The sequence below is a fragment of the Mesoplodon bidens genome (genome assembly GCF_964165515.1).
Source record: "Mesoplodon bidens genome assembly, chromosome: 11".
NCBI classification, from domain to species: domain Eukaryota; kingdom Metazoa; phylum Chordata; class Mammalia; order Artiodactyla; family Ziphiidae; genus Mesoplodon; species Mesoplodon bidens.
Window position 1 is genome coordinate 36,054,315 of NC_138167.1, and position 24,550 is coordinate 36,078,864.

Genomic DNA, 24,550 nt, shown 5'->3' on the forward strand with positions numbered 1-24,550 from the left:
GAAAATTTCACCAAGCAGCAAGTCATAATCTGCCACTGCTGAAGTTTCTGAAATCTTGTTTATACACTGAATTCTGTGCCATTCACAGAGGAAAGGATCTGGTAGGTATAAACAAACAAAACAACTGCCCACCAAGGAATTTAACCATATGTGCTTGATTTCATCCACTCTTTTCATTATTTTAGAAGTATTTTAAAATATAGACTTTATTTTTACTCAGGTATGGTGAGGCAACAGATCAGAAGACAACTGTTATTGGGAAGACTGTTTGTTACTCACAGTTCCCAAGAGTTGGGGGCCTGCTACTACATGGGGGAGGGGGGCACACGCAGAAGCACCAAGGTCGCTCAGGAGGAAGGAAGAATGAGGGAAAATGTGAGCCTTTGTTGCGGTTCCCATGGAAGGAACAGGCAAGGCAGGGTAAGTAGGTTTAGGATTGGCTAGTTCTTGAATAATTTTGGTGGGCCCTGGGGGCACGGGAGCTGTCCCTATTTGTCTGGTACCTGGCCTTTGGGTGACTGGGGAAGAGGAACAGTGGCCCTGAGGTGAAGACTTGATAAAGGAGGTGGCTGAGAGTCTGGGCTCTGGACTGGTTGCTTTGTACACAAAAGGCACACTTGTAAGCAAGCCCTTTACTATCTCTAGGAATTGACTGACTCTCAGAAGGGGAGTCCCTCCAGGGTCAGTAAGGCCCCAAGATATCAAAGCATCAAATATAGGAACTAGAAAATGTGGTTATTACAACAAGGTCCAAAGAACTTCACATTTAATGCTATCTGGAGCAGCTGATGAAGCTAAGGGAATAGGAACACAGGCTCATTTTGTTTGGTTACTGATTAGTGGGGACAAGCAAATGTTGTAGCTAGAGCCAAAGCCCCCAGTGGCACTGGATAATTACTCCTGCATCACTGAGAGATGCCGAGAAACTCCTGGCTGGGGCTAACGGAGAGATGCCTTTTGAGTCTTCTCCCAAAAGCCTGAAAATTGCCTCTCTTGACACATCAAAAGTATGAGACAAATATGAAGATACTAAAGCTGTGAGAGGGATTTGAGGTTAACATAAACTGCCTGAGTGCTTATCAAGGTACTTTCCATGGCAGAGTTGGCTCGGCAGGCAGACTGGTGCACTGATGGATCTGGCTCTACCACGTACACATCAGGTGAACAGATTCTACCTTCATTCAACATTCGAATTGTATAACTCCTTCTGGTTGTGTGCCTGCCACACAACTTCCAGATAATCTGGCTTTCTAGGTAGAATGCCCATGTGGATGAGAGGAAGTACCAGTCAGGATGATGTGAATATCAAGTCTGTTGGGCAAGTACAGCCCTCATTGCAAATATATATTTGCACTCCTTCCTTTAAAAAAATCTTTTTAAAAATTGCCTTACATTAATTATAATTTAGAAACAGGTAAAATAGTTGATAATGCAAAGGGACACTATTTGTGAAAAAAGCCACATATTACTATGCAGGAGTAATATGCCTCTTTGTCACTGACATAGGGAAGAAAAACCTCAGTATTTTCGTAAAGTTTAGACAAGTCAGTAGCTGTATCTTCCTAGTTGGTTCACCGAGAAGTAAGAGGGGTTTCCTTTTGAATAAACTGCCTAGCAGGAACATTGCAGAACCTTAAAATCAACTTGCCAGTTACTGCAACAGACACACCAGTGTTCTAAATGCCTCCTACCTCAAAGAGAACTCAATTTTAAAAGTGTAAAGTCTTGCTATGTCCATTAGAATAATTTCTGGCTGTTGTACAAATGTTGACAGAGAAAAGTAAAAGTTGCCACAAACTTTCTCCAACCTAAATCAGAACCTGCTTCCAAAAAGGCTTTTCCTTCTCAGCAGTAGCATCAAAATCCTTCTAAGAATTTTAAAAAAGGGGAGAAAAAGGAAGAAAAAAAGAAAGTGCAATATGATACTAGGCATTAAAAGTCAAATTTTTAAAGTAAACCAAACGGGGGCAGAGCTGAAGTCCTAAGAGTATTCAACATAGCTCTAGTTTTTATACATCATACAGGAGCAAGAAGTAACTAACACAGTAGATATGTGCATAATATTGCTTGTTAATTAAATTATCAAATCAAAAATCCTATCAGACTCTTTCTAGAAACTTAAAGTGTTTTGGATTAGATAAATCAAACCCATTCAATTTATGTCTTTTTTTTTTTTTTTTTTTTTAACTGAGGCTGCTCATTAAAGAGCTTTACAATTCCACTGGGAAACCCTCAGATCTTCCAGAGCAAATCTGCTTTTGTGAGAACCCCAAACACTTCATGTTACTGTTTTGTCAAGCCCAAACTATCTTCCATGTTCATTAACAAAATATCTTCATTCATGCAGCATTTAAATGGTTGCTTGTTAAAAGAGAGAAGAGAGTGAGACGCAATAAGTTATGATAAAATATTTTCCTACCTTGTAGTCATATATTCAGCTCTATGACCTGCAGAAAAAAAAAATTAAAATAAGTCAACTGAATGGCATCCGTGCGGTGCACTGGGCAATCTTTTGTATCATCTGTCCCTTGATTTATGATGCTGAGTTTATAATAACTTACACATTTTATGGTGGAGAGCATGAAGACAGTATATAAAGATAGACAAAAAATGCAAAGTAAATATTTCATAAAATCTATACATAAAATTTAATAAATTCTATAGATTAGAGAAACATATTTCACTTGGCAATATGAGGCAGGGAGTTTTATTTTTTATTATTATTTTTTAAATCAAGAAATAGCTGCGTGATCTTTTTTTTTTTTTTTTTTAGTTTTTTGGCCATGCCATGTGGTATGTGGGATCTTAGTTCCCTGACCAGGGATTGAACCTGAGCCCCCTGCAGTGGAAGCTCAGAGTCTTAACCACTGGACCACCAGGGAAGCTCCTGCCTGATCTTAACTGTAAGTTCAAAGATGAAATACAAATAAAACACATCCAAGATTTGAATGTTAGTTATTCCCCGTCTTGATTGATACTTGTGAGAGAGAAGCAGGGGGTCATGTAGGGTTAGGAGAACTCAATTTCCTTTAGATTAAATTGGTGTTTATTCTATAATACGAAATCAGGGAGAGAAGTTGCACTTTATAGTCGGAAATGACATTTGCAGATATTAAAGTACAAGGACATTAAATTATGCTACATTCCACCAACTTGTAAGCTAAAAGCCTTTCACAGAATTCTCTGTCACTTAAAACATGAGGTTCTTATACATTCGGGCTTCTTGATTTGTTTTAAATAACAGCTCTGTATTTTTGTGGTGCTCCTACAAACTGAGGTAATTTCAAGTTTGAATATGTCTACAGGTTGCTGTCTGTTCTCTCTTATATTTAGGGTGGAGCAGCGGGAAGGGGTGTGGGAGAGTTAAACCATTCAACTGGTTTATTTGCAAAATGATGATACGGTCCTGAAACAGCCTGAAAATACAGCTGGCAGAGAAGGGTCATGTTGCAGCACAAACAGGTGAGACCAGCCCATCGTATCACAATGCAGTGATTCAGGCTTGTACGGCAAGGCCAATATAACAATCCATAGAGAGAGCTGCCTGGCTGGGAATGGTGAATGAACACTGCCAGGCTGCAACGAGTCTTTTACTCTATCATCTGCTTTTGAATAACAAGTGACATAAACGATTTGGCTAATACCTATTTACTAAACAAGGGGCACCAGTTCATATCAGAGAATACCTTTCTCAAACAGATCCAGGCTACTGTTAGTCTTGGTAGAATCTGTCCTTGGCCATGACTTGGGGTTGGGGTCGGGGGAAAGGAGAAAAATCTGATTTTTCCTCCACTACCCAGTTCTACCTATCATTTAACTGGAAGTCCCTTCCTTCTGCTGGCCTTCTGCTATTTTGGGGAACAAGAAAAAAGAGACGGTGGACACAGAACTCCAGAAGAATTTATAGCTATTTCTAAGTGGGAGAGGTCTATGAAAGCGGAGAGAGCAGACGGTGAGCTGAGTGTGATGTCTTACGGGATAGCCTTCAGCAGGAAGCTGGCTATACAGGGTTAAAGCACAAGGAGAAGACAGGGCTGGAGATTAAGATTTAAAGAGTTGCCACCCTTTAGGTTGTGCTGGGGCCATGGGAGCTAGCTGAGATCACCCAGGGCGAGTCAGTAGAATGAACAAAGGATGGAAGGCAGAGAAAATAGCTGGCTTGTGCTGTATTATATTCTGCCATGCTGCATACTTTATTACAACATAAAAGTATGACATAAACTTATGTATCAGTAACAACAATAAAAACGGCAATGTCTAACATTTATTAGACACTGTTCTAAGCACTTTCTCTATAGTAACTCACAATTTTCACAACTTTATGAAGTAGATACTATTACTATTTTTATTTTACAGAAGAGACTGAGCATACAGAGGGCAAGTGACTTGCCCAAGGTTACATGGTCAGTATGTGGTGGGTCTGGCACTAAGGCTCAGGTTTGTTTTAATTCTAGATCTGAGCTCCCAAGTAATACTGTGTGGGCCAAAAAGTTCGTTCTGTTTTAAGTAAAAATAAAAGACATTTTTTCATTTTTGCCAAGAATTTTATTGCACAGTGTATTCACTAGCCGAATGATCTTTTGGGCCAATCCAATACATTGTAAAATGTTAAGTCTTTTGTTTTCCCCAGCAAATACTCTGAAAGATCCTAGAAGACAGGTAGAGACTATGGCTTACATATCTGTCCACCTCATATGGCTAAAACCAAAGACAAAATACTGAAGATTTAATAAATTAATTATTAAACAAATATAATATCTATCAAATTAAAGAGAATCACAGAGGTTAATAACTTTCAAGTGATTCAATGATAAAGATGTTAATGATAATTCCTTAGAAATGAAATGCTTTATAATGTTTAAATTTTGCTATTTTGTTAGAATATCCCAACTGAATATTCACTAGAGTTACAAAAAGATTACATAAAATGGCTTAAAATCATTTTGCTCCATCCATCCATGGTTAGTAGTATTTGATAAAAAATTAAAAACCTATAAAAGATACATTTTGATTAATGAGTCAAGAGCAAGCTTTGCAAGAACTATCATTCATAGTATAACTGCCACCACCACATCCATCGTTTTTTTCTGCTAATAGTACTGACTGTGTCTTAACTGATGAATGAGGTTTTATTTTCAATCAGTATCATCATTAATAGATCAATAACACGCAAGCTTAGAAGAATCTGTTTCCCAGAGAAATGTGAACGCTTCCAGTGGTCTGAGGATTAAATTTCAATCACTTTCTTTGGAAGGCTACTTAATTATTAAGAACAACAGAGAACTCCTCCTCCCACCCCAATGCAAGCCATTTGGAAGAAAAGAATGACCCATGACCCAGAATTATCTTGTTCTTGGTACAAGCACCTACTTTGACTACTTTTAAAATTTTACTTGAGAATTAGGAAGAGAATTATTTTTCATGCCCAAATGTGTTTTCTGTCCACAGAGTAAAAGGAAAAACCAAAATATTAATTTGGTTGCAATTTGAGTCCCCAAACTAGATAAAATATTTAAAATGTGCACAGCTCAAACTGAATGGAGGCACCCTAGATTTTGCCCCTAACGAATGATTGATATGGACTCCTGGTGTTACTTTTCAGCCCTTTTTCTTCCTTGAAAATACCAACTACCTGCAGTGCTTTTCTAAAAAACATAATTATTCACAATCAGCTTCTCTTTGGAAAGTATATTTGTACTCTTACTCAAAGACAGACAAAGGATTAAGTGAGGATCATCTATTCAACTCCTTTGTCAGAAACCTTATGCCTGGGTCTAGAAACAAAATAACATGGAACTCAACTTTCAGTATTAGATTTTCTATGTTCAGCAAAAATTACACTGATATTTACACCCCCTTAACTCCAAATGCTGCACTCAAAGAAGCCAATGTGAACACTAAGGCTCATTACTAAAAGAGAAAAGAAAAAAAATTTCAGTGCCTCAGTTTTATAGACACATAGCTCATTTACCGTGTTCGACTGAACATCTCCAATTTAAAAACAAAGACATCACAAAATGATATAATGGTGCTACTGAAGGATGATGAAGATGATGATGACGATTTTGGTCTTAACAACTCATTATGTGTTTCTATTTCAGTTGTTTTCAAAGATTTGGAATTCTGAATTTTGACAGTGCCACTTTAAGAGCCCAATCTAGTTGCTTTGCAGGACTGTAAATCAAAGGACTTACTGGGCCACTGGTAGCCTGCCAAAAGTGAGCAGCAAGACAGGCCAAACACATGTCCGCAGTTACAGTTTCAGCTGTGTACGATCAACTGCTAAATCCCTGAGTTAGGCTCTATTTCTTTTACTATGAAGGCAGTTTTTGTAGCAATGAGCCTAGTATAACTCAGAGATGTGATTTCTACATAAAAAGTCAGGACTGTCCCCAAACACATTGTTTAATCCTGTGCTACTAACCTTAGTTGGCCAAACCCAGAGTCGGATCCCTTCTTAAGGGCTCACCATTGGATAATCTCACTGTGGGACAGGCGCCATTAATTTGCCTGGTCTCCTTTGGTGTAAGCCTACTAATGTGAACAGGGCTTGCATGGAAAGCCAAAGGGCTCACAATGGCCGAGCTAAAAGGTGGGGCATGGCCCCCATGCTCTGCTTGTCTCTGGGCAAAGCCGCCAGCAACAAGCCCATGCAGCACAACTGTGTGCTGCCAAGCCTGCATGGGGGGCAGTGCTGGGGAGCAGAGAGGTCTGCAGCCAGTGGGTCTGCAGGCACTGGGTGAGAACCATCCAGTTTCTTGCACAGAATAAATCCAGTCCAGCGAACGCCTGGTACGTGTGAACAAGCTCGTGTCGCTAGGACACCGGAAACCATTGAAAGTAATTACAAGATGAAGACATCCTGGCATGGAGCTCACAAGGTACGATACAGCTTTACACAGTTCTGCAGCTGAAGACAGAATCTGGCGTACGGATTCAGTGAACTGGCTGAAATAGAGCCCTAGCCAAAATGGCATGTAAAATAATATCAACCGGTGGGGCTTTCTCTCCAGGAGACATAAGGGAATCTACATAGAATGAGTACCATAAAAGTTTCAGAATGTGATCCCAAGAGTATGAACACGTGTCTACATGCAGTGCCAAGAATGAATTCACCCACTACTTAATTCCCTCCAACTCACAATTTCTTAAATGGTGTCTCCAGTCCTGTAGGGAAGGACTTTGTGCCTATTAAGTATTCATCTGCACTGAAGATTATTTATGCTTTGGGACTGGCAACAGACCTTGGGGCATCACTGCAATATCAGGCATTTGTGAAAAGTGGAAAAAAGAAAAAAAAGACTTTACATGATATCATGAGGAGAACAAAGAAAAAAGAGGACATAATTGCTGAGGTAAGGCAACTATTCAAAGAAAAAAAAAGCGCTTTTCTTTTCTTTTCTTTTTTTTTTGCAGTACGCGGGCCTCTCAACTGCTGCGGCCTCTCCCGTTGAGGAACACAGGCTCCGGACGCGCAGGCTCAGCGGCCATGGCTCACGGGCCCAGCCGCTCCGCAGCATGTGGGATCTTCCCGGACCGGGGCACGAACCCGTGTCCCCTGCATCAGCAGGCGGACTCTCAACCACTGCGCCACCAGGGAAGCCCAACTTTGCTTTTTGATTCACAGTCTAATGAAGGTTCACATACTGTATTTGGTTATTTTATTTTTTAAGACAGTTCTTAGCACTTTAAATGTTATTTGTTTTTTTTCTAAGTGAAATTGGCCTTTTATCTTAGAGTCTGTCATCCTAACTGCAACACACGGAGTTTCAGGTTATGATGATCTTTCTCCATGTGGACATTCCCAGAGGATAATGGTCCCTTGGAGGAAACCAGGAGATAAGGTGATGGAAACCCTGCTTTATGGCTAAGGAAGGTTCTAAAATGGTAGGAGGTAAGGGTTTAGGTCAAGGGAGCAAACTCTTTTTGGCTCGAGTTGTTTACACAACTCAGTTCCCTGATTTCCTCTCCCATCTGTATTCCTTCTTTTTTTATAACTTCCAGCGAGATCTAGTGTGAATAAAAGATAATTAAATGTATTACAGATTATGAGGTACTTATGACAGGAACTTCATTTGTGTTTTTTTTTCCCTTTTAAATTTCATGAAGATGAAAAGGGAAGCAATAACATCTACACTGTACCCTTTACTTTTTTTTTTTTTTTGCGGTATGCGGGCCTCTCATTGTTGTGGCCTCTCCCGTTGTGGAGCACAGGCTCCGGACACGCAGGCTCAGCGGCCATGGCTCACGGGCCCAGCCGCTCCACGGCATGTGGGATCTTCCCAGACCGGGGCACGAACCCATGTCCCCTGCATCGGCAGGCAGACTCTCAACCACTGCGCCACCAGGGAAGCCCTGTACCCTTTACTTTAATCCTTTTTTTTCTCCTCAGTTTTCCCATCTGTAAAAATGGGGAAATTAATAGTGCCCAGTTATATATACAGCTCAGAACAATGCCTGGCACAGAGAGAGCCTTGTGTTAGTGGTAGCTACTGTTGTTTTTGGTACCATTAGATACAGCAATATGCGTAATAGAATTCGTTTGCTTCTCAAGTAAAACCAATGCCTACTGAAAGAAAAAAAAAAAATCACCCAAACTGGTTTAACTGGTTTCTAGAGTCCAAACAGGCATTAGATGGGACAACAAATACTAGTCCATTTAAACAAAAGGGGTGGGGCTGGAAGGGTGGGGAAGTCCAAGAAGGAAAGGAAGAAGTGACTGGGGGGGGCGGGGTCAGCAGGTGGGAACAGGTGCGGCTCCTTCTGACTTCTCTCTTCCTAGGAGCACTGTGCTCTGAAGACCCTTCCTCTGGAGCTCTGTGTTGGCCAGATTTCCCTGTTCTGGTTAGCATCAAGCTCATAAAGAAAACAGTTCCAGGGAGAACTTGATTCTTACACAGATAAAAGCCAAATGTCAACATACAGTGTTCTCTGCTTCTTCCAGCACGAATTCACAGTTCACACTCTTCATGGAATACATACATGACACAACATATAATCCAGGTCATCTCCCCAACTATGTCAGGTAACTGACCTTCTCCAAGGGTCCTCTGCAACAAGTCATGCTTGGCTTGAAGTTTTGTGATGAGATTACTACCCTCCAAATATTCTCTGAGTTTCTGCAAAAGCAAAGATACGTTTTTAACTTTAAAAACATTATTCAGTGTCCAGGAACTTCCCATAGGATATCTAAAATCCAGCCACTTTTGTCTTTTAGATCATAGAAACTTGCTAAGCAAAGTGTTGTGGCATCAGCCTATTAGAGATGTGGGCTCTCAGGTGCCTCCCTCCCCAGACCTACCGGAATCAGAACCTTCATTGTAACAAGCTCTCCTGGTGACATGTATGTTCATTAAATAATCTTAAAGTTCTGTTTCAGAGCAGTCCTCTTTAAATTTGTCCACATGTCAGTACTATCTCCTAAACCCTATCCCAGACCTACTGAATTGGAAACTCTGATCTTAGTAAAGAACCCCAGGTGATTCTGATGCAACTCCAGAAACAGTGCTTGGGGCCCCCAGATCTGAGCCCCAGGAGTGGCTGGGGAAGCAGCAGGCATACCATGAAGTAGAACTGCTCGGTCTCCTGCTGGTTGGCTCTTCTCTTGGCGATACTGGGCTTACTCAGGTAGGTTTCAGAGACAGTAGACTTCACAGACTCTGTGGAACGACTGTGCTGGAAGCATTCAGAAACATCGTAGTCCTCGATGGTGACCATATCTTGTATCGTCTGCAAGGTGGCCTCAGTCGTTTTCTTAACCTGGGAATAGGAGCACATTTCTCAAGTTAGTACCTTATTTCGTGAATCCCACAAACAGAAACTGCTCTGTCAGGTAGAGGTGGGGGCACAGGCCCTGCCCCCACCAAAGTTCAGAGTCTATTAGAGAGACAGGTAGACAGGGAGAGAGACAGGTAAACAATACCCCATGTCAACAATATAAGGAGAGGCTTTCTTCAAAATTATCCTGAGGAGGATATCACTTTATATTTGAGTTCCTGTAAATCACATGTATCACTGAGTACTCTCTCAATTACATTTTCTGTTTTAAAGGACCTTTTAAACTGAAGTGAAATTACATGCAGAAAAATGCACAAACCATAAGTGTACAGCTTTATGAATTATCACCCACTGAACACACTCATGTGACTACCACTCAGATCAAGAAATATAGCACATTATGAGTACCCTGTGCTTCTCCCAGTCACCACACACACTTTCCTGCTCCCTAGAGGTAGCTATTATCCTGATTTCTAACCTCATATATTAGTTTTGCCCTTTTAAAATACTTTATATAAATAAATGGATTCTTACAGCATATACTATTTTTGTTTTGTTTCTTTTGCTCAACTTTATGTAGTAAGATTTATTCATTTCTTGTGAGTACAGTATTTCACTGCTGAATATTCATTGTAAGAATACATCACAATTCATCCCTTTTACTGTTGATAGATGACTTATTTCTGGTTTGGGGCCACTATGAATAATACTGCTATGAACACATTTTTGTTGGGCCACACATACTTGAGTAGGACTGCTGCTTATTGGGTATTCCAGACTGTTCTAACTTGTACTCTCACCAACACAGGAGCATTCCTATTACTCCACATCCACAACAATTGGTATTGTCAGTTTTAAAATTTTAAACCATTGGGAATTCCCTGGTGGTCCAGTGGTTAGGACTACGTGCTCTCATTGCCGAGGGCCAGGGTTTGGTCCCTGGTCAGGGAACTAAGATCCTGCAAGCCGTGTGGCACGGCCAAAAAAGAAAAAAAAAAAATCACCTAAAAATTTAAACCACTGTGTTGGGTGTGTAGTGATATCTCATTGTGGTTTTAATATGTATTTCTCTGATGGTTGAGATTGAGCACATTACCATATGTTGAAGGCAATTTAGATTTTCTCTCTTTGAAACAGTCTGTTAAACCTCTTGCTCAATCTTCTGTTGGGTGATGAGCCTTTCTCTTTACAGATTTGTAATACGTATATGAGTCTTTTGTTAGTTATATGTGTTGCAAATATCTTTCCCCACTCTGAGCTCTGGTTTTTTACTCTTTCTATAGTGTCTAGATGAAAGTCTCTAATTTTAATGTAATCAATTTACTAATCCTTGCCTTTATAATCAGTGCCTTTTGTGTCCTATTTAAGGAATATTTTCCTATCTCATGGTCATAAAGATACCGTTCTATGTTATCTTCTAGGAGCTTTTAAATTTATCTTCCACATTTATCTTCCACAATTAGGTTGTACTTCACCTTTGCTTATCAAAGTCTAATGTAAATCAATAGCTTTATCCTTTTCCCAGACAATGTACAGAGTTTAGAACACCTTAAAACCATTTACTTTTCCTGACTTATATGCTATTTTTGTAATGTTTTATAATAGGATTATTATATATGTAAATATTTGTATACATTTAAATACAAGACATTATTATGATATAGTCAGTATTCATTTAGCTTTATCCATATATTTATTAAATTCTTTGATCTCTGTACCTTATATTTTTCAGAACACCCTTTAGAAATTCTTTCTTTTAAAAATATAGCTGATTTACAATATTATGTTAGTTTCAGGTGTACAATAAAGTGATTTATATACACACACACACACATATGTATACTTTTTGAGATTCTTTTCCATTATAGGTTATTTCAAGATATTGAATAGTTTCCTGTGCTATACAGTAAATCCTTGTTGTTTATCTATTTTATATACAGTAGTGTGTATCTGTTAATCCCATACTCCTAATTTATTCCTCCCCTTCCCCTTTGGTAACTACATTTATTTTCTACATAGGAATTCTTTTTAGCATGAATCCTCTAGTGGCGAATTTTGCTTTTGTTGATTTAAAAATGTCTTCTATTTCACCTTCATTTGTGAAAGATATTTTTTCCTGGTTGGCAGTTATTTTCCTTCAGTACATTTAAAACATCACTGTACTTTCTTGTGGCTTCTATGTTCCTGTTGAATGAGAAGTTTACTATCAGCCTATCACACTTTGAATGAACCCTGCTTTCTTTCTCCAGCTGGTTTTAAAGTTTTCTACAGTTTCACTATAATGTATCTAGGTAAGGATTTTAAAAATATATTCTGCCTGGAATATTTTTGGTCTTCTTGGATTATGTGGCCAGTCCTGCCCACCAGGGACCTGTCCAGTGACTTGGCAGGTGCCACACCCACCCAAGTCCTTGGTAACAGGCTCACAGACTATGGCCCAAACTGTGGACCTAGCAACGGTGACTGTGATTCCTTGTCCATCGCTTTTCTTTTTTTTTCAACTTCCTTCTCAGAAACAAGAGTGTCATGGTTAAATCTGGAATTATCGGGAAGAATAAAGGATGTGGCAGAAGCCACCAGATACAATGGCTGGGACCATGTATCATCCCATGGGACACTGCCGACAAAGAATAACACCAGCTTCTGACACACACACAAGCCATGTTAAGAAGTCACAAGGGGGAACATAAGGAAGCAAATATGAAACAGCTAATATGAGGCTTGTAATGACACCCCATTAGTAGCACGGAAACACAGTTGGGTTTGGTAGAAGGAGAGGCCAAAAACATGATAAGGAATTATGAAAAACCCAAAGGACATGCTGTACTGGAGGAGTGTCCAGGTGGCCTGAACTCTGAGAGATTTCTGTGGCCTTCTGTAGACTGCCTCTTTTGGCTTTCTTCTCCCAGGACATTACAATTATTAGAGAAAACAAGAAGTTTCTTTCTCCAAGCACACTGATTTAGTTTTCTAGGGCTGCCATAACAAAGTGCCACATGCTGTATGGCTTAAACAACAGAAACGTATTGCCTCATAGTTTTGGAGGCTGGAAGTCTGAGATCAAGGTGTGGCCAGGGTTGGTGCCTTCTGAGGCCGTGATGGAAGGAGCTGTTCTAGTCCTGCCTCCTCGGCTTACAGACAGCCGGCATCTTCTCTCTCTGTCTCTTCATATTGTCTTCTGTGTTTCTGTGTTCAAATTTCCCCTTAACATAAGGACATCAGTCACACTGGTTACGCCCACCCTAATGACCTCACTTTAACTTGATTACCTCTGTGAGGACCCTATCTTCAAATAAGGTCACATTCTGAAGGACTGATGGTTAGGACTTCAACATATGAATTTTGGGGGAACACGATTCAACCCCTAACACGCACCACACTATTTCATGGCACTGTGCCTTGTACCTTGCACCTGGTGCAGGCCTATTCATCCTTTAAGACTTATCATTCCATCTGTGAAGGTGACCCCTAGCCCTGTCCCTCCCCTCCCCACTTAACTACTCCCTCCTCGCCACCACTGACCTTGTATGTGTTTCAATCAAAGCACTGTATCCTCTCAGATGTATCAAAAATTAGCAGAAAGAGACCACACACATATAAACTGGATTAATGCCATGGTTAATTAGCCAGGGGTACAGAAACTTATTGCCAGCAGAGGCCACAGAGGGCAGTAGCAGCGGCAGAGCACTTCCCTTGCTCCTGGTACCTTAACAGGGGGTACAGGTGCCAGTGACCCTGTCACTGCTGGGTAAGGTGTTACCAGATTTAGAAAAACAGTCCAAGTTTTGCTGCTCTTCCCCCTGCTTTTGGGGAAGGGTCATGTCACCATTCCAGAGGAATTCACACTAGTAACCTACACACTTGCATTTAAGGTGATGTTTACAAATACCAGGCTCTCCTGACTTCTGAACACAATTCATTCTCAGCAATGATACAACTGAATCCGAAGAAGAGGACGGACATCATCATTGCTTAGAGCTCTCTGAACAACATTTCTGCTTCAGTCATGTCTCAGAAAGCCTGTTTTCCTGCAGCCCACCTGGACTCTGACTTAATGACCCTTCTGGGTGGACCCTTTGCTAAGAGTGGTCTGAGGAGCATGATCCCAAATCCATTTCTCACCAGCACATACACCACACTGTTTAGAGGGCCTCTGTTTTCTATCTCCAGCGGGAGCACTTTGAGGTCAGGGACAGCTTATTAACTAGCACAGTGCATGGAATACAGCAGATTCTTAAGATGGCGGTGAAAATGAACTGAATGAACGGTGGAAGTTGGAGTCATCCTCCTTCCAAATTGATAAGACGCCAGAGAAATGCTCAGCACACACCAACAACGTGGGGTTTCCTTGCTGACAGTCATCCTGAGCTCTGCCATTTTCTTCCAGATGCCCTACCCCATCCATCACTTTTAGACACTTTCTAGAAACTCTTCTCATTCCGCTTGGTATTCTCCTGGATCAAGGTCCTCCCTTCAGTGAGTTAAGGCTTATTTGAAACAAACAAACAAAGTACACACACACACACACAGCTTCTAAAAACAGGCATTTCCAGTGAGAAACAGTTGATCCTGTTTTCAATTTTGACCGAGATGATGCTATCATTTAAGGGATAAATGGCAGTTTTCTTTTGTTTGGGCTTTTACTGTCAACCTCATCAGTAGGTTTCAGACAAGTAAGAAACACTTAAGTTAAAATGAAGTTAAAACCACACAAGTCATCAGACATAGCAATAATGATCAAGTGGTTATCAAGCTTCACTTCTTAAACCAACTGCCCCTAAGGGTTTGATCAATGATGTATATGACTTGAGATTCTGCCGCAGTCATCGATTGGTATTATGGGAAATTTGATGGGGGGGAAATGTGATTTTTCTACCCTAAGTAGAAATGTAAGCAGATAGGTTAGGGGGTCCCTGGAGAAAGAGAACTAGGAACGGATGGCTTTCTTGACATAAGAGAAGCCATTTTAGCCTAAGCCATTTTGTGATCTAAGCCTGGCCACAATGCTTGCCCTTGAACAGGTCTCAGTAACCAAGGATCTCAAGGGAACAAAGGAATGCAGGAACAAGAAAAGGCAGTCAAACAATAGGCAGTGATAAAGCAGAGTCCTAGTTCCTCCTCAAGGGATATACATAATATATCTTTGTTCTGCAGGAACTAAGGCCCCTACCCAGGTGGAGGATGGAAAGAGGATGTTGACCCTCCTGACCTCAATCAACCAAACTTGGACTCTGTTGACTTTTGCCCCCTATTCTATGCTGAATTCTCCTCTGCTCAAACCTCTTCAGGAATATGCATGTACCTTTAGCTTAAAACTTCCCCAATTCTTGCTGTTGGGGAGTGATTGCTTTGGGAAAGATGCCCGGTATTCTCCTTACTTGCTGCAAGTAATAACAAATCCTTCCTTCTCCTGCGCTTTGGCTTGGTTGTGTCTTTTGGCTACACTCCCACCAAGAGGTGAACCCAGTTTTCGGGTAACAGAAAGTATAACCAAGATATCTCTTACTTCCCTCAATTACCCATGCCATGAAAATTATCTCACATGTTTGCCTAAGATCTTGTTCATTATTGTTGAAAATATCCTGTGTAAGGATTATATTTGGGAATACTCTGTGAAATACTCCCTAGTAAACTGTTGGTGAAAGATTTTAAGCGGTGTTAGGAAAATTTATATGTTCATTAAACACTGTTGCAAATTAATTGAGGAATTAATTACAGACTACTCTCTTTTCTATTCCCTTCAGGGGGATAAATCTACTATAACTTAAGAGAAATTAGTTGTTTTATGTGTGAGAAGGTTTTACTCATAGCACAGAAGTGACATGCTTACGAAAGCTCTATTTTCTGGAGCAAATATTGGGACAAAGGGTCTGAAAATGGGGCAAACTACTTAAAAATAAGGTTGTCCTAAAGAAAAGAAAGGCCTAATTGCTTTACTTATGCAATTCATTTTCCTTTTCTTTGGCTTTGATAAAGGTGAGACAGGAGGGAAGGGGGCAGGGCACAACCGTTAAAAGAATGACACAGCCATTGAGGATACGACAAAAAATGGTTAGAGGGGCTTCCCTGGTGGTGCAGTGGTTGGGAGTCCGCCTGCTGATGCAGGGGACGTGGGTTCGTGCCCCGGTCCGGGGAGATCCCACATGCCGCGGAGCAGCTGGGCCCGTGAGCCATGGCCGCTGAGCCTGCGCGACCGGAGCCTGTGCTCCGCAACGGGAGAGGCCACAACAGTGAGAGGCCCGGGTACCAAAAAAAAAAAACAAAAACAAAAAAAAAACTGGTTAGAACCAACTAGGCCCAAGATGGCAGAAGATACAACTCCCAGTAGACCTTGAGCCTCATCAGACGCTCACTGTAATACACTAGCATACGCCAAACAACACACCCACAGGCGCCATGACACTTCTGAGGGCCACCATAAAGCCCAAAAAGTGGAAGTGCATGGTGGCCCAATTCCTGGGAATCCCTGCCCCTTCCCCGAAATAGAATACCCCTCCCACTTGTTAGCCTATGAAATTACCCAGCCCCAAAAAACTAATCACCCTGGGCTGCCTATGGAATGTGTATCTCTCTAAATAAACTCTCTTTCACTTTACCTTGGCTCACTTTTGAATTCTTTCCTGTGTGAAGCCAAGGACCCTCACTTGGCAGCCCGTCCCAGGAACTCACCTGAAACCTGGGACATGACCATCCTCTTGCACCCCATTCTCCTGCAACAAAGGGAGGAATGAGGAACTCTAAGGAAAGGGAAATGTGATCTATGGGGAATTACTCCAGAGGCTAGCTTTGAAAGAAAGGAGCCACAGCAATGACCCCCTAAGCTGAAATCCCTATGACAAAGGTTAAAAGTAAATTTTTTCCTTCCCTTCCCTTTCCTTTCCTTCCTTCTTTCTTTTCCCTTGCAGTTTTATTGAGATATAATTGACAGGGCAATAATAAAGTCTACAGCATACAGATTTGACTTAACATACATCACGAAATGATGACTGCAATAAGTTTAGTGAACATCCATCATCTCACCGATACAAAATAAAAAAAGTAAAAAGGATTTACTCTCAACAAATTTTACACATAACACACAGCAGTGTTAATTATGTTAACCCTGTTGCACATTACATCCCTAGTAATAATTTATCTCATAAATGGAAGTTTGTACCTTGTGATGACCTTCATCCAACTCCCCCTCTCCCCCACCCCCTCTCTTTTTCTATAAATTTGGTCTGTTTTTGTAGTATAATTGACCTACAGCACCATGTTAGTTCCTGGCATACAACATAGTGATTTGAAATTTCTACACATTACAAAATGATCACCATCTTAAGTCTAGTTACCATCTGTCACATATCACAAAGATATCACATAGTTATTGACTATATTCCCCATTCTGTACATTTCATTCCTTTGACTCATCTATTTTGTAACTGGAAGTCTGTACCTCTTAATCTCCCTATTTCACTTGAACTTTCAGAAAGTGGACATGGCTGTGTAACATTAGGTTGGAAAGACTTTGGCAACTGTGTATAGTGAGAAAGGTATAAATGATCATTTAGATTTAGGTTGCTTTCAAAGTGTTGTCTTTAAAAATAATGTTTATTAATGTTTCACTTCAAAGTTTTAATAAACAGTTATACTTTTTTTTTTTTTTTTTTTTTCTGCGGTATGTGGGCCTCTCACTGTTGTGGCCTCTCCCGTTGCGGAGCACAGGCTCCGGATGCGCAGGCTCAGCGGCCATGGCTCACGGGCCCAGCCGCTCCGCGGCATATGGGATCCTCCCGGACCGGGGCACGAACCCGTATCCCCTGCATCGGCAGGCGGACTCTCAACCACTGCGCCACCAGGGAGGCCCAACAGTTATACTTTTAAGTAAAAAAAAAAAAAAAAAAATTGGGGAATAGAGTTGTGTGGGCAGCAGTCCCTGCTCCGATCCTGTGGGCACAAATCACAGCGAACCTAATAATATGTATTTGTGGACCGGCTGACTGGAAGTTGGAATCATAAGGCTAAGGTATCACCGATGCAAGTTCACAGCATAATGAAACTGAAAGCTCATTTTAAAAGGTTTAACAGGCAAATGTAAAGCTGTTTACATTTGAACTTCACAGTTCATTTACTGTGAAGTGACAGTAAATGTCACAACCCATTTATCAATCTGCATCAACCACACCTTTTATCAAGCCCTTCTCAAGCCTTTACGTCCAACGTTTACTACTTACGGGTACACTCAGGCCACTTTACAAATGCATACTGCTCTCTTCTCTTTGCTTTACGGCAAGGGCTGCAAAATCAACTATCTTCCAGGGCCAAGTAAGTAATGAAAATAGGCAAGTGGGCGGAGTGGGGCGTATGGCAAATAGGAAGCACGTGCTCTGCGTCTAAGGGGAGTACGTACTCCTCAGCTCAAGCCAGTTATCGTCCTATAGAAATGCAGGTCTAGTATGAGAAGACCTAATTGTTTTGGAGCTGAAAATCCACACTTTTATGCAAAACTTCCAATTTTTAAACGACAATAACAATTTAAAAAATCAAGCACTGTAGAGAAAACAAAATTTGTCCATGGCCAGACATGGTCTGTGGGCTCTTAGCATGGAAACTCCCTTCTTAGAAGGCCTCCTACAGTTTCAAGGGGTGTCCATTATTTATAGTTGTCTAAGATTTGGTGAAAAGGTTCATGTTCTATGTAGCTGCCCTATCTATGCTTTTGTAAGCTTGGATGAAATTCTCCCTCAACTTTGATCTTTTCACTGGGCAGTCATAATTATTTTTAGTTAATTAAACTCTTTCCAATAAATTTTGGACTTTATGAGTATGTGTGTGTAGGTACACACACACACACATACACACACACATAAGTTTGTGCAGAGGCAGAGAATTACATAGAATTATGCATGTGTTTCTTTACTTGTATATTTTGCTTTGACACCAAGGTGTCAATTTTCTGTCCTCCTATCGGTGGAAGATCAGAAGCAAATTCCTTATTCATGGTGGAGAAAAGTGCTACACAGGGGCTCCAAATCAGCAATGATTGCTATGTTGTTCCCAAGTTAGGTCTCTTATTTTTCACATTGTATAAATGACTTGTTATAGACTGCTTCTCCACTAGACACACGCTAACTGTAACTTATTCATCTCTGTACTTTCCACACCTGGCAAAATATGTGGAATGTAGAAGTCGCTCAATAAATATTTATTTTACTGAAATGAACAGACCCACAGCATCAAAACTCCTTAAGTTTGTTCTCAATGCCTCTCGTCACACGATTTCAGCTTCACCTTCAGCTCATCCCCAAGGAGGACCTGGGTGATAACCAAACTGCTCTATTCTCCAACCTTGAAATATATTAAAACCTCTTTCCCTCTTTCTATACCTATGAAGTCTACTGGTTGCCACAAATCCAATTTAAATCTTACTTTCCTTGGGAATCCCATTCTACTACAGTGAATCTGTTCCATACCCAAGAATCATAAACCACTTGTCATGCTCAGAAGAAACATCAGGACAAACCAATTCATTCGTTTCTACAGTAAATTTTGAAAAACTAGCCCTCAGAAAGCACTGTCTGCCCTATCAGTTTATAAAGATACTGTGCTTCTCCACATTATGCCCAAAGAGGAAGACTCGGGTCACGAACTCAAAGGGCTGCAGAGGCCAGACAGGTTACATAAATGGACTAGTCCAATGTAAGAAAATCAGGAGCTGAACGACTATGGCAAAGTGGAATTCGAGTACCCCAGCCTTTCCCTTCATGAAGCAACACAGGGGCCAGGGTTCCCACACTTTCCTGTTTTTAACAGGCCCAAATTGTGTGAGCCAAACCAAACAGGTCTGTGGGCTGCCAGTCTTGACCTTGTGTATAATACACTATTTTCCTAGAGTTTAGAGACTGTTTCCAAATAAAACCACGAGAGCATATGCATGAAAAAAAATTGGAAGTCACTAGGCATACAAACCCTAGGTCTAACAGGATCCAGTAAACTGCATTAAGTGAGTGTTTTGTGATGCCTTGCCAAAACCCTAACCTCTAAAAACACCTCAAAGAGAGCAACAGCTTTCCTTCGGAAAGTTTCATTAGTGGGACTTTACACAGAGACTGAAATCTTAATCACATTGGTTGCATCTTATATACACATGTTTGAATAAGGGGTGGTTTGGTTCTTCCAGAAAGACCAGAAACCAGAAAGGCTGCAATGGGTTTTCACCAAACTATACTGGTCTAGAAACATGACATTCTTTCTTAACAGAAACAAACACACATTCACATAATTCAAAACATCTCAGTGGAATCAGAATAAAAGAGGGTACTAAAGTGAATTTTGACCATTAATTTTATCAAGGGCAAATTGTTGTTTTTTTCCTTTCTGTCCCACACTTCTTCTTTTGGAAATTGTTTGTCTCTAGAAATACGTATCTCTGCTGGGGCTGTCAATCAAACGGTTCTATGAATGGGCACAGAATCTAAGTTGGCCAATGAAAAAATCCCATTTCCTGGCTGTAATAGTTGGTCCAAAAGTATGCATGACTTAAGTCAGGCCAATTGAAGATCTTATGTCAGAGATAAGGATGCTGGGGCGAGGTGAGATGGTAAACTGTAGGGACCATGTAGTCCTGGATCTCCCAATACAGGATATGGGGAGAGACTTCCTACCAACACACATGAAGATACCGCTTCAAAGTGATGAAAAGAGATTACTGATAACTATCATCTGGACACAGATCCAACCACCACTGAGGCTACTGCAAACATTGACCAACACGTAAACTTTGTGACTTGACTAAGTGTGATTTGGGTTCCTGTAAATTACATTTGAGTGCCTTGACTAACACAAGAAACATTTGTGGTTCCTATTTTTATTTAAGTAGAACATGGACCCAATAAATCAATTTCAGAAACAGGCAGCTGAATTGTAGCACTGCTTTCTGGCTCAACATACATTTATAATTCACATTTTACGTTCTATCCATTTAAATCCAGTAATGTCAGCAAATAAACAGTTTTATATTCCCATTCAAGTACTATGATTTTTGTACTCATAATTATATCAGTAATGCCATATTCAGTACCAAAAATCTAGAAACTACAAAAAAAGCATAAAAAAGGACTAATTTCAAAAGTTAGGATTAAATTAACATGTCAGACATTTCTTTCCACACATTCATGTAGATTCTTGAACACATACGTTGAATTTGATAATCTACTGGGAACTACTTTCAGTATTTAAGAATTTAAGAGTAAAAGGTGTGTTTACATGTGTATGCAGTGAATCCCTGGTAAAGTATTCATTCATGGTAGAATATAGAACCTTTGCATTTATCTTCTACAAGGAGTACTTCAGGAACTCTGATTTAGCTGAAAATGCAGGATGAAGAGATTGCAGTTACAATGTTAAATTCCCTAGGGTCGTGTGAAACTGTCTTCCACTTTGCATTAGAATTCATTTTACTTGTGAGGGCAGAAAGCATGCTCACCTCCTCGTTCTCAATCTTGAGCGTGGCCAGTCGGGACTGCAGCTGCTGGTACCTGAGCATAAGCTCTGCCTGGACCGGCTGCTGCGCGCTGACCTGACACACCTGATGGGGAATCAGAAACCACAGTTACAACAGGGAGCCATCCAGCCAGCCTCCAGGTACCCAGTTCTCCCATTTAAAGGCTGCATGAATCAGGCGGATCCCCTCAAGATTCCAATTACATATTTTACTTTTAACAGCCACCTCAAAACTTCAATCTTAAATATGAACTTGTTACGTAAGTGGCAAGAGCAGAATGCAGCTGCTTGGCCTGGATATGACTGGGAAAAAAGCAGCGGTAGGAAGCATCCCTCTAAGAACGTGGCAGTTGCTGGAGATGGAGCTCTGATGCTGCTGTCCACCTGTGGAATAAGTTATTGCGCAGAGTGTGATGGATGATCCAAGTGTACGGTCATGCAGGCCAAAGTAGGGCAGGCAGCAGAGCCTGCTGGTTACAGTCAGCTGGGTGACTACAGTAAGTTACTAAACCTCAGTTTCCTTATCTGTAAAATGGGGATAGTAAGAGTACCTATGCCATAGGGCTGTGGTGGGGATGAAATGGGATGATGTACATAAAGCACCTAGAACACTGCCTGGCACAGAGTGAAAACTCAGAAAAAGTGAATAACGGTTTTCTGTATCTTCAACCATGGCCTGTCTTGCCAATTTTCAGCCAAATCATGTGATTCACTATGAAACTGAGGAAGCCACTTATCTTAGGCTTTGGTAGAAAGATATCTTGGCCATGATCTCAATTATGGATAAGGTCAAAATTAGAGCCTTTTAATTATATTAAAATCAGACTAGAAATGAACAATTTCTTTTCATCTTTCCATCACAGAAATGGTCTCAGCAAATGAGAGTTTCCTTTTATGGAGTCTCCAAGACATCATAGAGATTATTGCTTCCTGGCAGAACTGGCCACATAAAAGGGCAAGAGACTTACTATATTAAAATAATAATAGTTAAAAAAAAAGGGCTTCCCTGGTGGCGCAGTGGTTGAGAGTCTGCCTGCCGATGCGGGGGACACGGGTTCGTGCCCCGGTCCGGAAAGATCCCACATGCTGTGGAGCGGCTGGGCCCGTGAGCCGTGGCCGCTGAGCCTGTGCGTCCGGAGCCTGTGCTCCGCAACGGGGGAGGTCACAACAGTGAGAGGCCCGCGTATCGGGAAAAAAAAAAAAAAAGTAACAACTTTTAACCCAACTGAAATCACTTGTTTGTGACATTTTATCATTCTGTGTTTAACACATCCATCCATAACTGAAAGATTAAAACCATTTGGTTTTAGAAACGTAACTCTGGGTGGGATAAGCCACTCGCCTGTCAAATTCGTGTGCTATTGGCATAAAGACTGCTTACCATTTTTAATCAAGTAATTCACTCTATCAAATCAAGCAAAAATAAAATTAGGTTAGAAATATATCAGGTACATACATATACATCTTATAAGTCTTAACATTAGGTGTTTCAGAGAAAATATGACATTAAGAAGAAATCTGCCATGGAAATTATAAGTATGTCTATTTTAAAAAATATACTGTCACCACAATAAGCTAAAATTGAGTTTTTAATCTATGAGTACTGTTTTGTATAGCTGGGACACCAAGTGCTATAGAGCATGCTCCATTATTGGTTCTTCTTGTTTCCCCCTGTTCACAGACAATAAATATACCACTGTAACTCATAAATGGTTTAAATGGAGTTTTTCCCTTGCATAAAATAGGATAGAAAGCTAAACTCATATAAAAAACCTAAGATATAATACAGCCTTTCTAATGCTCGTTTTACCAGTTTGGAGATAACTTGAGTCTTAAAAAAATGGTTTGTATCTTTTTTCCTCTCTTCCATTTTCCTGCCATTTATAATTATTTTTCTTTACAGAGATCTTTAAACCAGGATTATAAGAAGTCTTCAGACAGATTCTATTGGGCCAACAAAATGCTTTGTTTTGAACTTAAATTTGAATGTCTTGAGGTGGAGAAAGAATTCTTTAACTATCCTACAACAGTTAAGTGCTTACACCCAGGTGAATCTGCACCTCTATTTCTTTGGCCTCTGGAGGCACTAGAGTGTTTGACCATTGCTTTAAAAGGTGGTAGTGGCTGATAGTTGAGAGTATTGTACTAAGATCCCATGCAAAGGCAGCCATGAGAAGACAACTGGGAATTTTTACAACTGCTGGGTACAGCAGGGGAAGAGTAATATAAGTTAAGAGACAATTCATTAGTTTTAAAATAATCAATTACTGACCTCATCACCCATGTGAGACTGAAACTCAAACTTCATTGGTGGACAGAATGCAGCAGGGTACATCTCCATGAATCTCTGCTTATCACTCCTGGGCTCCAAATTGTCAACTGCATTCTCAATAATGTCTAAGCCTTCGTGTCTGGAGGTTTCAAGGTTATACTCCGCAGAGAGATATGTTCTCAGGGCTCTGTTTAGACTTGCATGGTAGCCAAGATCACAGCACTTAAAAAGTAAAAGAACACCACATATAAAAATTAACTCAAAATGGGGGTCCTGTCGCGGACGCTGGAGCTAGGTCTATGTTACTCTCGAGCTCCCTCGTGGCACGAGGGTCAGGCGAGCATCACGCAGAGGTTCATTTCCCAGACGAGCACGGCACGGCCGGGGCCACGGCTTCCCTGGTGGCGCAGTGATTAAGAATCCGCCTGCCGGGCCTCCCTGGTGGCGCAGTGGTTGAGAGTCCGCCTGCCGATGCAGGGGATACGGGTTCATGCCCCGGTCTGGGAGGATCCCATATGCCGCGGAGCGGCTGGGCCCGTGAGCCATGGCCGCTGGGCCTGCGCGTCCGGAGCCTGTGCTCCGCAACGGGAGAGGCCACAACAGTGAGAGGCCCGCATACTGCAAAAAGAGAAAAAAAAAAAAAAAAAAAAAAAAAAAAAAAAGAATCCGCCTGCCAATGCAGGGGACACAGGTTCAAGTCCTGGGCAGGGAAGATCCCACATGCCATGGAACAAGTAAGTCAGTGCTCCGCAACTACTGAGCCTGCACTCTAGAGCCCGCGAGCCACAACTACTGAAGCCCGCGTGCCTAGAGCCCGTGCTCCCCAACAAGAGAAGCCACCGCAATGAGAAGCCCGCGCACCGCAACCCCCGCTCGCCACAACTAGAGAAAGCCCGCGCACAGCAACGAAGACCCAATGCAGCCAAAAATAAATAAATAAAATAAATAAATTTTTAAAAAAAGAAAAAAAAAATTAACTCAAAATGGATCACGACTTAAATGTGACAGCTAGAACCATAA

General features: G+C 41.1%; 1 protein-coding gene across 2 annotated transcripts in view; it reads right to left on the reverse strand.

The window, feature by feature from the left end:
- SRGAP1 (SLIT-ROBO Rho GTPase activating protein 1) overlaps positions 1–24,550 on the reverse strand; it is a 375,594-nt gene that overhangs the window by 152,154 nt on the left and 198,890 nt on the right. For both annotated transcript variants that reach the window (XR_014017110.1, XM_081249815.1), the window contains exons 7-11: positions 23,531–23,752; positions 21,242–21,343; positions 9,562–9,759; positions 9,035–9,119; positions 2,420–2,447 (exon numbers count right to left, since the gene is read on the reverse strand). Coding sequence is in view for 1 of the 2 variants with exons in the window: in XM_081249815.1 (XP_081105941.1) it covers positions 2,420–2,447; positions 9,035–9,119; positions 9,562–9,759; positions 21,242–21,343; positions 23,531–23,752 (635 nt within the window). In the remaining variant the exon portion in view is untranslated. The remainder of the gene's footprint in view (positions 1–2,419; positions 2,448–9,034; positions 9,120–9,561; positions 9,760–21,241; positions 21,344–23,530; positions 23,753–24,550) is intronic.